Consider the following 14,642-nt stretch of genomic DNA (forward strand, 5'->3'; position numbering starts at 1 on the left):
TAAATACATAATAAATAAAAGGAGAAAAAAAGGAATTTATTATTCCATATTTATAATTTGTTTAAAATGATTTTATAATATGTTGACAATATATAAAAACGACTTAAAATCAAACCTGAAGAAACTACAATAGACACCCCCATAAAAAAGTAAATTAAATTAAAGTCTTGACACCTCATGAAGGATAACAATTTCTCAATATTAAATTTTAAACCATTTATCATATATGTATCTTGTGTATAATTTGTATAATATTTGCCCTCTCAATTAACCCCAATTTAAAATTCATTACTTTTGTATGACCCAATATGTCAGATTATATCTTCAATTGTGTACTAATTTTAAATTCCAAATAAACAAATTAAATGGGAAACCTAGCGATAATATCAATCTCCTACCCCACCGACACCTTGACAAATAAATCGTACAAAATTAAAGGATTTATTTTGAATCCTTTCGTTAATCTCGAATGAACAATCAAAAGTCATTTCCACACGAAAAAGGACAACAATCAATTATTGTTCGCACAACAAAAGCGTTGACAGTTTTCAAAATCTTGAGCAATAAATCTATAAGCCGCGGCAGTGACGACAGCGGGAACTGCAACGTTTAAGTTCATTAAGGACATATTTATGTATGTATGTGAATGTGTGAAATTTGAATGTGATTACAATGATACATTCCACATGTTTAAATAAAGACTCACACGAATATACAAACACACGCTTGAAATATGTGTGGAAAACCACACTGATAAACATGTCTTCTACAAACGGAATGCCGTCTGAATGTGACAGCAAATAACGCCTTTAAATGACAATGGCAAAAGTCGGAAATAACAATAGTAACACCAACACCACTGCCGCACCACTTTAGACCGCATTCTTATTGTTGACTTATGTGGAAAATAACAATTTCCGTTATTTTGTTAATATATTTGTTTAGGCAAATGTAAGACAAATACACTCATATGAAGTGGTATATGAAAATACGATGTGGTTGGCATTAATGTAGATTCTAAGAATCTTTAGAATTACTCTCCAACAATCGTGGGCTTTTCTAGGACCAACAGAGCCATGCTCGTGGATTTTTAAAAGAACATTTTTCTAGGACCATGCCGGCCATAATCGTGGATTTTTTTTAAGAATATTTTTCTAGGACCAACTGACCCATACTCCTGTATGGATGGATTTTTGGACCAAATACTCCTCCTGTATGGATGGATTTTTCTAGGGTTAACAGAGCCATACTCGTGGATTTTTTAAAGAATAATTTTCTAGGACCACACATACCCGTGGATTTTTTAAAGAATATTTTTCTAGGACCAACCCTACTCGTGGATTTTTTAAAGAATATTTTCTAGGACCCACCGTGCTCGTGGATTTTTTAAAGAATATTTTTCTAGGACCAACCATACTCGTGGATTTTTTAAAGAATATTTTTCTAGAACCAACCATACTCGTGGATTTTGTAAAGAATATTTTTCTAGGACCCACCATACTAGTGGATTTTTTACAGAATATTTTTCTAGGACCAACCATACTCGTGGACTTTTTAAAGAATATTTTTCTAGGACCCACCATACTCGTGGATTTTTTAAAGAATATTTTTCTAGGACAAACCACACTCGTGGATTTTTTAAAGAATATTTTTCTAAGACCAACCATACTTGTGGATTGTTTACAGAATATTTTTCTAGGACCAACCATACTCGTGGATTTTTTAAAGAATATTTTTCTAGGACCAACCTTACTCGTGGATTGATTAAAGAATATTTTTCTAGGACCAACGTTACTCGTGGATTTTTTAAAGAATATTTTTTTAGGACCAACCTTACTCGTGGATTTTTTAAAGAATATTTTTTTAGGACCAACCTTACTCGTGGATTTTTTAAAGAATATTTTTCTAGGACCAACCTTACACGAGGATTTTTTAAAGAATATTTTCCTAGGACCAACCTTACTCGTGGATTTTTTAAAGAATATTTTTCTAGGACCAACCTTACACGAGGATTTTTTAAAGAATATTTTCCTAGGACCAACCTTACTCGTGGATTTTTTAAAGAATATTTTTCTAGGACCAACCTTACTCGTGGATTTGTTAAAGAATATTTTTCTAGGACCAACCTTACTCGTGGATTTTTTAAAGAATATTTTACTACGGCAGACCTTACTAGTGGATTTTTTAAAGAATATTTTACTACGGCAGACCTTACTAGTGGATTTTTTAAAGAATATTTTACTCCGGCAGACCTTACTCGTGGATTTTTTAAAGAATATTTTCCTAGGATTTTTTAAAGAATATTTTCCTAGGATGAACCATACTCGTGGATTTTTTAAAAAATATTTTCCTAGGATGAACCATACTCGTGGATTTTTTAAAAAATATTTTCCTAGGATGAACCATACTCGTGGATTTTTTAAAGAATATTTTCCTAGGATGAACCATACTCGTGGATTTTTAAAGAATATTTTCCTAGGATGAACCGTACTCGTGGATTTTTTAAAGAATATGTTCCTAGGATGAACCATACTCGTGGATTTTTAAAGAATATTTTCCTAGGATGAACCATACTCGTGGATTTTTTAAAGAATATTTTCCTAGGATGAACCATACTCGTGGATTTTTTAAAGAATATGTTCCTAGGATGAACCATACTCGTGGATTTTTAAAGAATATTTTCCTAGGATGAACCATACTCGTGGATTTTTTAAAGAATATTTTCCTAGGATGAACCATACTCGTGGATTTTTTAAAGAATATTTTCCTAGGATGAACCATACTCGTGGATTTTTTAAGAACATTTTTCTAGTGGATTTTTTAAAGAATATTTTTCTAGGACCAACCTTACTCGTGGATTTTTTAAAGAATATTTTTCTAGGGCCAACCATACTCATGGATTTTTTAAAGAATATTTTTCTAGGAACCACCATACTCGTGATTTTTTTAATTTTTGATTGCTTAAGTCTGGAGTATTCCACCATTGGCTTAACTTCATCACTTTCTTTTTTAATTTTTTTGGAATTGTTACACAATATTTTTTCTAGGTCCAACAGGGCTATCTGCAGCCTGAAGAAAAATTGTTAAATTACCCACTCCATTATTTAAAAGGACCTCCTTTCCTATATACACTGTCGCTTATACATATGTAAGGATCTGTCTATGTATGAATGTGTAAAATTTACAATGAGAAATTGTAAATCACTTTTGTGTCTTTTCATTTACAAATGACTTTAGACACCAATAGAAGAATAGTAAACAGTTCCAACAACAAAATCTCATCTGAGGCATACTGCAAGAACAATGAACTCAAGATTTATAACAGGATTGCTTAGAATGTTTCTCCTCCTTGAGGTTTTCATCGTCATTGCCACTTTAATAAACATGTCACATTCTTTGCTAATTGTTTTCTAAATTGTTTATTTTTCCTCTACATTTCCTATGATTGTCTCCATTTAAGATTGACATAAGTATATGTTGGTATGTTCGTATGTAAATGTTTCAATTTAAAATATGTTTCACATTTAAGAACTTCTTAAAAGACTTAAGATTTGCCAGTGGAGTTGCGGTGATGTTGTTACATGCCAATATACCGAGATAGGGGGAAAGCACTCCGCATTCTAGGTCACAGTTGTGAAGTCCCTGTGAAGTTATGTCACTTGCACGCGGTAAAAAATATTTGTCTCTTTTGTTAGAGCAGCAATATTTTTTTTTTTTTTTTTTTTTTTTTAAACACACCGTGTCCATAGAACTCGGACCAGATGTGATAGTTGGGTTATATAATTTTCAGTATTTAAAGACTTCGTCTACCTCGCCATAAACACAAAAAACAACATCTGCTGTGAATAAGAAGCAAAATTTTATTGGCTAACAGATGCTACTTTGTCTTAAGTAAGCGGTTTAAAAACAATACCATATCTCGTAAAAAATTACAGTTTACAAAACGCCGATACAACTCGTACAAATGTATGGTTCCGAAACGTGGGTACTTACTTACTTATTTAGCTGGCCCATTACAGAACATTTGTTCTATAGGCCGAACTAAGAAAAGATCTCCATTTCTCTGTCTATTGCTTCTCTTTCTGGAATACCGCGCCTTGTCATCTCTTCATCCACTTGTTTGCGCCATCTATTCTTTGGCCTGCCAATTCTGCGTGCACCGCCAAGCGGCTCATATTTATACGCCTTTATAGCGGGTTCATCATCGCTCATTCTTATGATATGGCCTAGCCAACGCAAACGTTGCATCTTAATACATTTAACTACATTGATGTCGTTGTATAGCAGATACAGCTCGTGGTCCATGCGACGTCGACATTCACTGTCAACGCAGGTTGGTCGTAGATCTTTCGAAGAATTTTTCTCTCAAACACACCAAGCACTGCCATGTCTGCTTGCGCAAGTACCCAGGCTTCGGAACCATACATCAGCAAAGGTAGTATCAGTGTTTTGTAAAGCGTTATTTTTGTTTGACGAAATGTGGCTTTGTTTTTAAACTGCTTACTTAAGCCAAAGTAGCAGCTGTTAGCCAATACAATTCTTCTTTTTATTTCACAACTGATGTCGTTAGTTGTGTTTACGGCGGTGCCGAGGTAGACGAAGTCTTTTATTACCTCAAAATTATAGGAACCAACGTCAACAGTTGGCCTCTATGAACGCGTTGCGCGTCGACACCATCAACTTAGTCTTCCCGCCGTTTACCGCCATACCCACCTTAGCAGATTCTAATCGACCTTCATAAAGGTATCAGTTGCTTCTTTTACTGATCGCCCCATGATGTCTATATCATCAGCATAAGCAAGTAACATGTGGCTATTGGTGTAGATTGTGCCACTTCTTTTGACGTTTGTCTCTCGAATAACCTTTTCCAGCAGGATGTTGAAGAGATCACACGAGAGGCTGTCTCCTTGCCTGAAACCTCTTTTGGTACAAAATTCTTCGGAGAGGTTCTTTCCTATTTTAAATGAGGATCTCGTGTCAGTTAAAGTCATTTTACAAGGCCGAATGAGCTTTGCGGGGATACCAAATTCAGACATGGCCTGGAATACCTTTGAACGTAGTGGGCTGTCGAAGGCTGCTTTATAATCGACAAAAAGATGGTAGGTGTAGATCTGCATCTCTTGGGTCTTCTCCAGGATTTGCCGCAGGGTACATATCTGGTCAATAATGGACTTGCCAGACCCAATTATCTCGTTGATCATAGGCTTTCGTCGTTCGCACAATATCCCTGACACGATCTTGTAGGCAATCAGAAATATACGTATGCCCCTATGTTTAGAGCATACAATCTTATCTCCTTTCTTATGGACGGGGCACAGGATACTCAGGTTCCAATCGTCGGGTACTCGTTCTTCCTGCCAGATGGTGCTAACTAGCTGATAATTACACGTTATCAGCGTGTCGCCTCCGGTTTTGAACAGCTCGGCTAGTAAGCCATCGGCTCCTGCTGCCTTATTATTCTTCAGCCGGTTTATTGCTGTCTTTACCTCATCATGGCTGGGCTGTATACATTCAATACCATCTTCTGGGATTGGATCTGTGGTATCTTCGTCGTCTTCGCTGGATAACAACAGGTATGAAAAATGCTCTTTCCATATCCTGAGCACACTATCTGTATCAGTTACCAAATTACCTTGCTGGTCCCTACAGGAGGGGGCGCCAGTACCAAAGCCATCAGTTTGATGCTTCACCCTTTGGTAGAATTTTCGGACTTCATTCTGGTTCCTGTACATCTCGATTTTTCCACATTCTCGCTTTTCCATCTCTCTCTTTTTTCTGCGGAAAAAACGTTTCTCCTCTCTCCTTTTCTCCCGATATCTCTCTCGTGCGCTACGCTACGCGTTGCTACGGATTGTAAAGTAGCCCTATATGCCGCATTTTTCTCTTCGGTAGCAGCACGACACTCCTGATCATACCATGGATTCCTTGGTGGAGGTCTCTGGTATCCAAGTATGGATTTTTCGGCTGTTTGCATGGAGTGGGCAAATACTTTGTCATTGCGTTGATATATTATCGGGATGAGGAGTGCTTTGATTAAGCAATTGGGCTAGTTGAGTGGAATATGCTGTGGCTATCTGTTGTGATTGCAGCTTACCGATGTCTAACTTTCGTGTTGTGTCTGTTCGTACTTTGTTTGCTACGTTTAACCGGGTGCGTACCTTACAGAAAGTAGGTAGTGGTCCGGGTCTATGTTTGCTCCTCGGAACGAGCGCACATCCAACACGCTTGATGAATGTCTTCCATCTATCACAACGTGATCAATTTGATTTCTTGTTTTCTGATCTGGAGACAGCCAGGTGCCCTTATGGATGTCGAGATGCCTAAATCTGGTGCTGCTAACTACCATGTTTTTTGCCGCTGCCGCTTGGTTGCGGATTTGTAGTTGGTCGGATGTTTTAACCTCCTCTCACTCATGCTTTATGTCATGGCAGCTATAATACAGTACGTCACTTTTAGGTGTTTTTGTGACACCTTTTCCTTTCCATCGTATTTTCTGTATGGCAGTAATGTCGGCCTTGTACTTTTCAAGTACATCTGCCAATGCGTAAACACCTTCTCTATAAAGTGTGCGAACATTCCACGTGCAGATTCGCAGATCATGGTCCTTAAAACGTTTGCGGTGGTCGTCAACTTTAGAGGGATTTGTTTTTCTTTTCTTTTGTTTTTTTTTTCATAGTAGGCTGCTTTTTCTAGGGGAGGTGTCCAAACCCAAGTTTTTAATGTTCTTTTACGGGTGTTAAAGGCAGCTCCCCAGGTGACACCACGGGGAGGTCAGTGTCCGCTTGAGATGAGAGAGGGCCCAAGATAAATCCTGGACTTTGTCATGTTAAAGCCGGTCAGGACCGTTCCTTGGTATCTCTCATCCCCTACGTCACCCACGTGGGTACTTACGCAAGCGAAAGATCTACGGGCCAATATGCGCTGACGGTGCATATTGACGTCGTATGGACCACGAGCTGTATCTGAAATTTTTACCGAGGGTACTCCTTGCGGGCTTGTTTATAGCGATCTTATGTTATTTCGAGGCAAACTCTATGCATCCCGATGTAACGGTCCAAAATCTCAAAATTCTTCTATCACCAACTAAAATGGCTTGTGGGTGGGATAACTATTTAAAGGAATAAAGGCCTGCGTACATAAGCTGCCTCGCCTGCTTACTTTGCTTGCTTCTGATAAAAGAATAAAAAAGAAAAGGGCAACGCAGTCTGAAATTTGCTCGGCCTTCTTTATTCTTTTATTTTTATTATGTCAGAAATGAAATAGGAAAGCAAGGCAACCAATCCTTCAATTGACATAGGTTGAGGGTAAATCTCTGTCGATATTGCCGACTGATACTTTTTTATCTGTTCTTGTTTCTACGAACTATTTTCTTTCAATTTAATACGAAATTTGTGTACAGTTTACATGCAAAAGATTTGTTGTTGTTTCGATGTTTCAGACTTTTATGTTACACGTTATTATATTTTTGGTTGATAACTGTTGGCGACAATCATTTCATTTGAAGTGAGTGTCCTTAACATGTTTAAGCTTGACCACTGAGAAGAAATGACAAACGGACATATTTGCAAACCACAAAAAGGACACAGAACACAAAAGATATAAAACCACATGCCACCAAAATAAATGTCATGCAGCGAATTGCAATGAATGAGTAGGGCTAGTAATATTCTAGACGAGGATAGATCACAGTTACAGTGTAAGGGAATGGGAGTAGAATTGTTTTCGTGGGAACAAAATAAACTCAGACTTTCTAAAAGGGTGGAAGTAAAGGCCTGGGTACATAAGCTGCCTCGCCTGGTTGCCTCGCTTTCCTACTTCATTTCTGACATAATAAAAATAAAAGAATAAAGAAGGCCGAGCAAATTTCGGACTGGGTTGCCCTTTTCTTTTTTATTCTTTTATCAGAAGTAAGCAAGGTAAGCAGGCAAGGCAGCTTATGTACGCAGGCCTTTAAATTGGAACGAACTTCGAGTAATAGTGCGTTTACATATAACCGGATTTAACAAACCCACTGGGTTTTAAATGTCAATTCCATTGCTTATATGTCAAACAAATACTCATTAGGAAGGTTAACCCTGCAAAAGGCTATAATACTATAAACATGTCCTAAGGGTCTGTTTACCATATTTCTATGCTGTATAGCTTTTGAAGCTATTACGAACATTTTTATTTGATTGCAGTACAAGGCCCTCAACAAGGGCTCACTGGGACTGTTAATAACAATTTCCATGTCCATATTTACATTAAACAATTTTCCTAGTGACAATCTTCAATTCGATCAGTTTAATGCAGGCCTGCTCAAGGTGCGCACCTGAGCTGTCGGTGTGTGTCAATTTTCTCACACACACAATTTAAAAAGAGAGCTTTTGTTTTTGTTTTGAATATTTTCAAAATTAAAAATCAGTCTCTATTGAACATTCAATGAGGAAGGTTCTGTTTTCGAATTTGTCTATGAATTTATATGCGTACACTGAAAAAATGAATGAAGATACTGAATACGAATTTTTATTTGCCTAAAATTTTTACGGCAAATTAGAGTGTTTGGTTTGTCACGAACTTGATTTGCAACAAATTATAACATCAACAGTCACATTTGGTCAAAATAAAATAATTATTCTACTCTATATTTTGAAATATAAAATAAAAAAAAAACTGTTACGATATTTCTCACAGTATACAGAGAGACAAAGGAAAATTTAAATTTGTGTATTTCAAAACCAACACAATTACAAAATGTGTTTGTATGTGTCTGAGCAGGCCTGGTTTAATGCCTATGAGAACTCTTTACCTATGGTACCATGCCCTTAGCTCTCAACACTCTCTCTCTCTCTCTCTTATAGCCAAATTGAATTTTGGCACAAGGAAAATTGCCTATTGTAACTCTACACCATGTTTGAATTTCAAATTGTTAAAATGTCAGTAATTTTCAAAATTATTTTGTATTTTTGTTTATTAAGTTTCGTGGATTTTTCAAAGGCAAAAACTATTTCAAATACAACCGGTGAAAGTGATAAACACATGAGAAAAAATCTGAGCAGCTCCCTTGAAAACAGAAGCGATGATTCATTTTATCGAATAACAGGCGGTTATCGTCCAACTGAACATACATTAGCTAAGCATGTTGTGTCGATTAGAAAGAGGAACAGATTCAGTTTCATTTTAAAAGAACACTTTGGCTATGGGCATCTGTGTGGAGGCTCAATTTTAACACCAAGGATTATTCTAACAGCGGCTCACTGTTTGAAAACGTGAGTGTTATATGCAATAGATTCATCACAATTTCCTTATTTACTACTGTTTATTCAAGGCATAAGCGAACTACCCGTCCCTCCGGTTTAGAAGTTGTGGCCAAGACACCAAAACGTCTGTATAAAAGCCCACAAAGCCAAATTCTTTCGGTCAGTGATGTTATAATCCATCCAGATTATAGCTCTGTATTTTTTCACAATGATATTGGTATTGTTAAGTTGGAGGATGAAATTCTCTTAGATGGTACATTGGCGGAAAAAATTAGTCTACCCAACAGCAAACCAATAACCCACTCAAAATGTACGGTTGTCGGTTGGGGAAGAATGTATGAGGTGAGTAGGGGATAAAAAATAAAGCATTCACACTAGAATTCAATACCAACATGCTTCTTGAGTTGCCTTTAAGTGTGAAAATAACGGTCCCTTTCCTTTGGAAAAACTGCGTGCATTTCCCATGGCAAGCCTTCAAAAATATATTAAAAAGTTATTCAATCAATACCTTTCCTTCTAGAAAGGACCATTCCCCAATGAAGTTTTGTATGTTAATCTTACAATCTACGATACTTCTCATTGCAAAAAGAAATTCCCTGATTTTGGTGAAAAGAAAATTTGTGCTGGAGACATGGAACATTCGGAAAGGGATTCATGTAATGGTGACTCTGGTGGCCCGCTAATTTGTAATGGTAAAATAAGCTATTTCATACAGACTTATCTATAACAAATGTGGCATATTTATTATTAACTGTTTAGATGTTGTTGCCGGCATAGTTTCTTATGGATTTGGCTGTGCTCGTAAAGTGCCCTCAGTTTACACAGATGTATATTCCTATTTAGACTGGATCGAGGCAAATCATGGCAAAGCCGTTGAATTTTGCAGTATGAGAATTGGTTTAATTTGTGTCTTAGTTTCTAATCATTTAGTTTAATTTTTTCTGTTGCTATATTAACTAGTTAAAAAAAAACTATAAACTTTAAAACGAATTTGAAAAACTAATAAATGTTTCTGAAAATGTTGACTATTAGTCAGAAGAATGTCAATTTTAATTAATTTCTCGTTGGAATCGAGCTTATTGACCGATGATTTTTGCAGATTTGGAAGATTCGAACCCACATAATCACCTTCGGTAGTGGCTCATCAGACTGTGGAGTGGCTTCTCTGTCATCGAACTTTTCTCCTTTTTATTTTATTTTGCTCTCTGCTGGATTTGATCATGCGAACTTCTGATTTGTAGCCGAACACACAACACTATGCTTCGCGTACGAACATCAAGCGTTGTTTAAACGCTTACATGTGCACCTCCATCTGTTTTTTATGTTGTTAACAAAAAACTCACGTGCCGACGGGAGCGTTGAACACACAAACCTAGGATTTGTTGTCGGACACACGCGCTTTGTGCCACCATACTCATCACTTATGACCTGTTTCTCTAAGACGACTCGAAACTAAATTCGCTCAAACTACTACCAAGCTCCTGTCACTGGGAATTTTTTTTATTTGACAACAAAAAACATTGGATGAAATATTTTTCAAACGTCAATCATTATTGTACCATGCCCTCAGCATATGTGGATTGAAACTTTTATCTACGGACCGATCGAATGTATTTAGGGTCTTTTCAGAATTGTGTGGCCCTTTTTGGATATTTGAACTTGCCGAAAAAAATTTGGATTAGGATTAAATTTCAAAAGTGTTGCGGAGGAGGTACATAAAGGAATGGACCGAAATAGACCATTGTTGAAGTCAATCTTATTTTGTGGTCATATCTTTTCGATAGATATCGCGCCCACTAGTCATTTCAGTAGGTCATCGTACAACTTTTGGACCAGTATTAGAGGAAACATAATATCGCTGTAAACATGATTACAATGAACAGCATCGGTCTATATTTCCAGTATCTTCGACAGGGAGATGTTTTAAATATCTACCAATTTAAACCCTTTAACGCTGTTATTTCGGTGCCCGCGGAATGATTTATAAGTTTTCTTTGATAAAAATTATTAGAAAGCCTTGCTTTATCGACTGAAAGAAAATTCGGCGTTAATATCTCAAAAATTCGCGAAAACATAGCGACTGTTCTATCCTGATGACCAAAAATAAATGCCTATTTTTCATAGTACTATCGGAAAATTGATCAGAAAATCATTTCGCGTAGAGCTAGAAAAATAATTTCTTTTGCAAAATTCATACTTGGATACCAGAGACCTCCACCAAGGAATTCATGGTATGACCAGGAGTGTCGTGCTGCTACCGAAGAGAAAAATGCGGCATATTAGGCTACTCCACAATCAGTAGAACGCGTAGCGCCCGAGAGGTATCGGGAGAAAAGGTGAGAGGAGAAACGTCTTTTCCGCAGGAAAAAGAGAGAAATGGAAAGACGGGAGTGTGAAAAAATCCACATGTACAGGAGCCAAAATGAAGTCCGAAAGTTCTACCAAAGAGTGAAACATGGCTTTGGTACAGGCACGTCCTCCAGTGGAGACCAGCAAGTAATTTGGTTACTGATACAGATAGTGTGCTCAGGATATGGAAAGAAAATTTCTCTTCTGTTGGTATCCGATAGTAGCGAAGACGGCGAAGATACCACAGATCCAATCCCAGAAGGTGGTATGAATGTATACAGCCCAGCCAAGATGAGGTAAAGACAACAATAAGTCGGCTGAAGAATAATAAGGCAGCAGTAGTCGATGGCTTGCCGAGCTGTTCAAAACCGGAGGCAACACGCTGATAAGGTGTAATCATCAAATAGTTAGCGCCATCTGGCACGAAGAACGATTACCCGACGATTGGAACCTGAGCACTGTATGCTCTGACTATAGGGGCATAAGTCTTCTCCCTATTGCCTACAAGATAGTGTCAGAGATAATGTGCGAACGACTAAAGCCTATGGTCAATGAACTAATTGGGCCATACCAATGCGGCTTTAGACCTGGCAAATCCACCATTGACCAGATATTTACCCTGCGGCAAATCCTGGAGAAGACCCAAGAGATGCAGATCGACTCTTACCAACTTTTTGTTGTTTACAAAGCACCCTTCGACAGCCTCATACGTTTAAATGTATTCCAAGCCATGTCTGAATTTGGTATCCCCGCAAAAGCTTATTCGGCTTTGTAAAATGACTCTAACTGACACAAGATCTTCAGTTAAAATGGGAAAGAATCTATCCGAAGGGTTTTGTACCAAAAGAGGTTTCAGGCAAGGAGACAGCCTTTCGTGTGATCTTTTCAACATCCTGCTAGAAAATGTTATACGAGAAGCAAAGAAGTGGCACAATCTATACCTGCTTATGCTGATGATATAGACATCATGGGACCATCGGTAAAAGAAGTAACCGATACCTTTATGAAGGTCGAAGGAGAATCTGCTAAAGTGGGTCTGGCGTTCAACGGCGAGAAGACCAAGTTGATGGTGTCGACGCGCAATGCGTCCACTGAGCTCGGACCAACTGTTGAAGTTGGTTCCTATAATTTAGAGGTAGTAAAAAAATCGTATACCTCAGCACCGCAGTAAACACAACAAACGAAATCAGTTGTGAAATAAAAAGAAGAATAGTGTTGGCAAACAGATGCTACTTTGGGTTAAGTAAAGCCACAAATCGTCAAACAAAAATAACGCTATTCAATACACTGATACTACAAGCAGATAAGGCAGTGCTTGGCGTGTTTGAGAGAAAAATTCCTGGAAAGATCTACGGATCAATCTGCGTTAACGGTGAATATCGACGTCGCACGAGCTGTATCAGCTATACAACGACATCAGTATAGATAAACGTATCGAGATGCAGCGATTGCGTTGGCTAGGCCATATCATAAGAATGAGCGATGATGAACCCGCTAAAAAGGCGTATAAGTTCGGGCCGCATGGCGGCACACGGAATTGGCAGGTCAAACAATAGATGGCGCAAACAAGTGGATGAAGAGATGACAAGGCGCGGTATTCCGGAAAGCGAAGCACTAAACAGAGAAAATTGAAGATCTTTTCTTAGTGCGGTCTATGGAACAAATGTTCTGTAATGGGCCATCTAAGTAAGTAAGTATGTGTGCACGAAATTCGTTTCACACAATTTGGAGTCGATTTAGCCATGTCCGTCCGACTGGCTGGTGTGCAAATTAATGTTGTAAACCGGGATTTGATTAAAAAAAATATTTTTATTTTTTATATTTTTTTCTTGTGTTTTTTATTTTAATTATTTTATTTAAATAATATTTCACTTTCCCTAATATTACAATTCTGTTTTATATATCGAGGTTCGGACCGCGATTTCTGATTAAGGACCGAAAAGAGATGTTGTTGGTTAATCCGCTACCGTATGATAACTAAAGCATAATTTCAATTGTTCTAGTATTTAATATGTTTCTATTGATTATGCTTCAACAAAGAGATTACTCATCATCGCAAATAGAACAGGGAAGTAATTCAATATTTCATTGTTCTATGCCGCGATCAAATTTTAATTCTTGGAATTTCTTCTTATCGCCAAAATGCTGAGAAGTTCAGAGTGTCGAATTTGAATTAATTGGGCGTCGGCCCGTTTTATGTTACATGCTCTGATTATGTTATGATTGTGAAAAATAAAGTGGGGTGATCATGGTGATCGTTAACTCCCCCCTGCCTTAAGAGATTCGTCCCGGATCTCTATCGTGAGATTCAGTGAAATTGGTAAAAGTTTTTCTTAATTCCGTTAATGCGTGTTCTTTAATTTCTTTTTCAGTCCTTTTTACATTTTCTTTTTTCTTAGTTAAACATATTTTTATATATTTTCTTAATTTGATTGATATATACATATGCTAATAAAACTAATACGAATATAATCATAAGTGTTATAAATTTGTTATGACTGCTGTTAAGCTCGTCTCTTATAGTTAAGTAATCAATATTTTCAAAATCATTAGTTTCATTATAAGTTTCTATTACATCAAATATTGGTATTTTGTTATTTTTCAAGTAATTATTAATTATTGCTGTGGGATTCTCATATGTTCTGTTATTAATTATTACGTTATTTTCGAAAGTTATTAAATACGTCCCTTCTAGTGAAGTTTCGTTTACAATATTTATTCCTGTTGTTAATATTACACCATCTTTTATAATGTCAATTCGAGGTGGTTTTCGTACTATATTTTTACATTTGGCATCTTTAGAATTCAAAATATTACTTAGACAAGATTCCCTTTCATCAATTTTACAATAGGTGTTATGCATTTCTTGTTTACAGTTTTGTACATTTGTATAAAAGCTTTGGCATTTTACAATTTCTTTGTCAATTTTTAGTTCGGTATTATTTATACTTATTGGTCTAACATCATAAAGTTTACATAATTTGTTTACAATTGGAAATTTAATATAAATAATTATACAGTCTTGTGTCTGAATAACTTTAAATGTTGAAGCGT

The 14,642-nt window shown here is 36.9% G+C and overlaps 1 protein-coding gene across 1 annotated transcript; it reads left to right on the top strand.

The window, feature by feature from the left end:
- The first annotated feature begins 8,926 nt into the window (after positions 1-8,926).
- On the top strand, positions 8,927-10,292 carry LOC141396395 (chymotrypsin-2-like). Its single transcript, XM_073971833.1, has 4 exons — positions 8,927-9,248; positions 9,308-9,581; positions 9,760-9,931; positions 9,999-10,292. The coding sequence occupies exons 1-4, from the start codon at positions 9,019-9,021 to the stop codon at positions 10,172-10,174; spliced, it is 852 nt and encodes a 283-aa protein (XP_073827934.1). The 5' UTR covers positions 8,927-9,018; the 3' UTR covers positions 10,175-10,292.
- The last annotated feature ends 4,350 nt before the right edge of the window (positions 10,293-14,642 follow it).

This window comes from Musca autumnalis, unplaced genomic scaffold (genome assembly GCF_047663935.1).
Source record: "Musca autumnalis isolate F117 unplaced genomic scaffold, ASM4766393v1 scaffold_3, whole genome shotgun sequence".
Classification (NCBI taxonomy): domain Eukaryota; kingdom Metazoa; phylum Arthropoda; class Insecta; order Diptera; family Muscidae; genus Musca; species Musca autumnalis.

What these genes read in the sequence shown, in the direction of transcription:
- LOC141396395 (XM_073971833.1), top strand. Translation starts at nt 9,019, where the DNA reads ATGAGAAAAAATCTGAGCAGCTCCCTTGAAAACAGAAGCGATGATTCA. An exon ending in GCGGCTCACTGTTTGAAAAC is followed by an intron (nt 9,249 to 9,307) that starts GTGAGTGTTATA and finishes TGTTTATTCAAG; the next exon opens with GCATAAGCGAACTACCCGTC. An exon ending in TGGCCCGCTAATTTGTAATG is followed by an intron (nt 9,932 to 9,998) that starts GTAAAATAAGCT and finishes TTAACTGTTTAG; the next exon opens with ATGTTGTTGCCGGCATAGTT.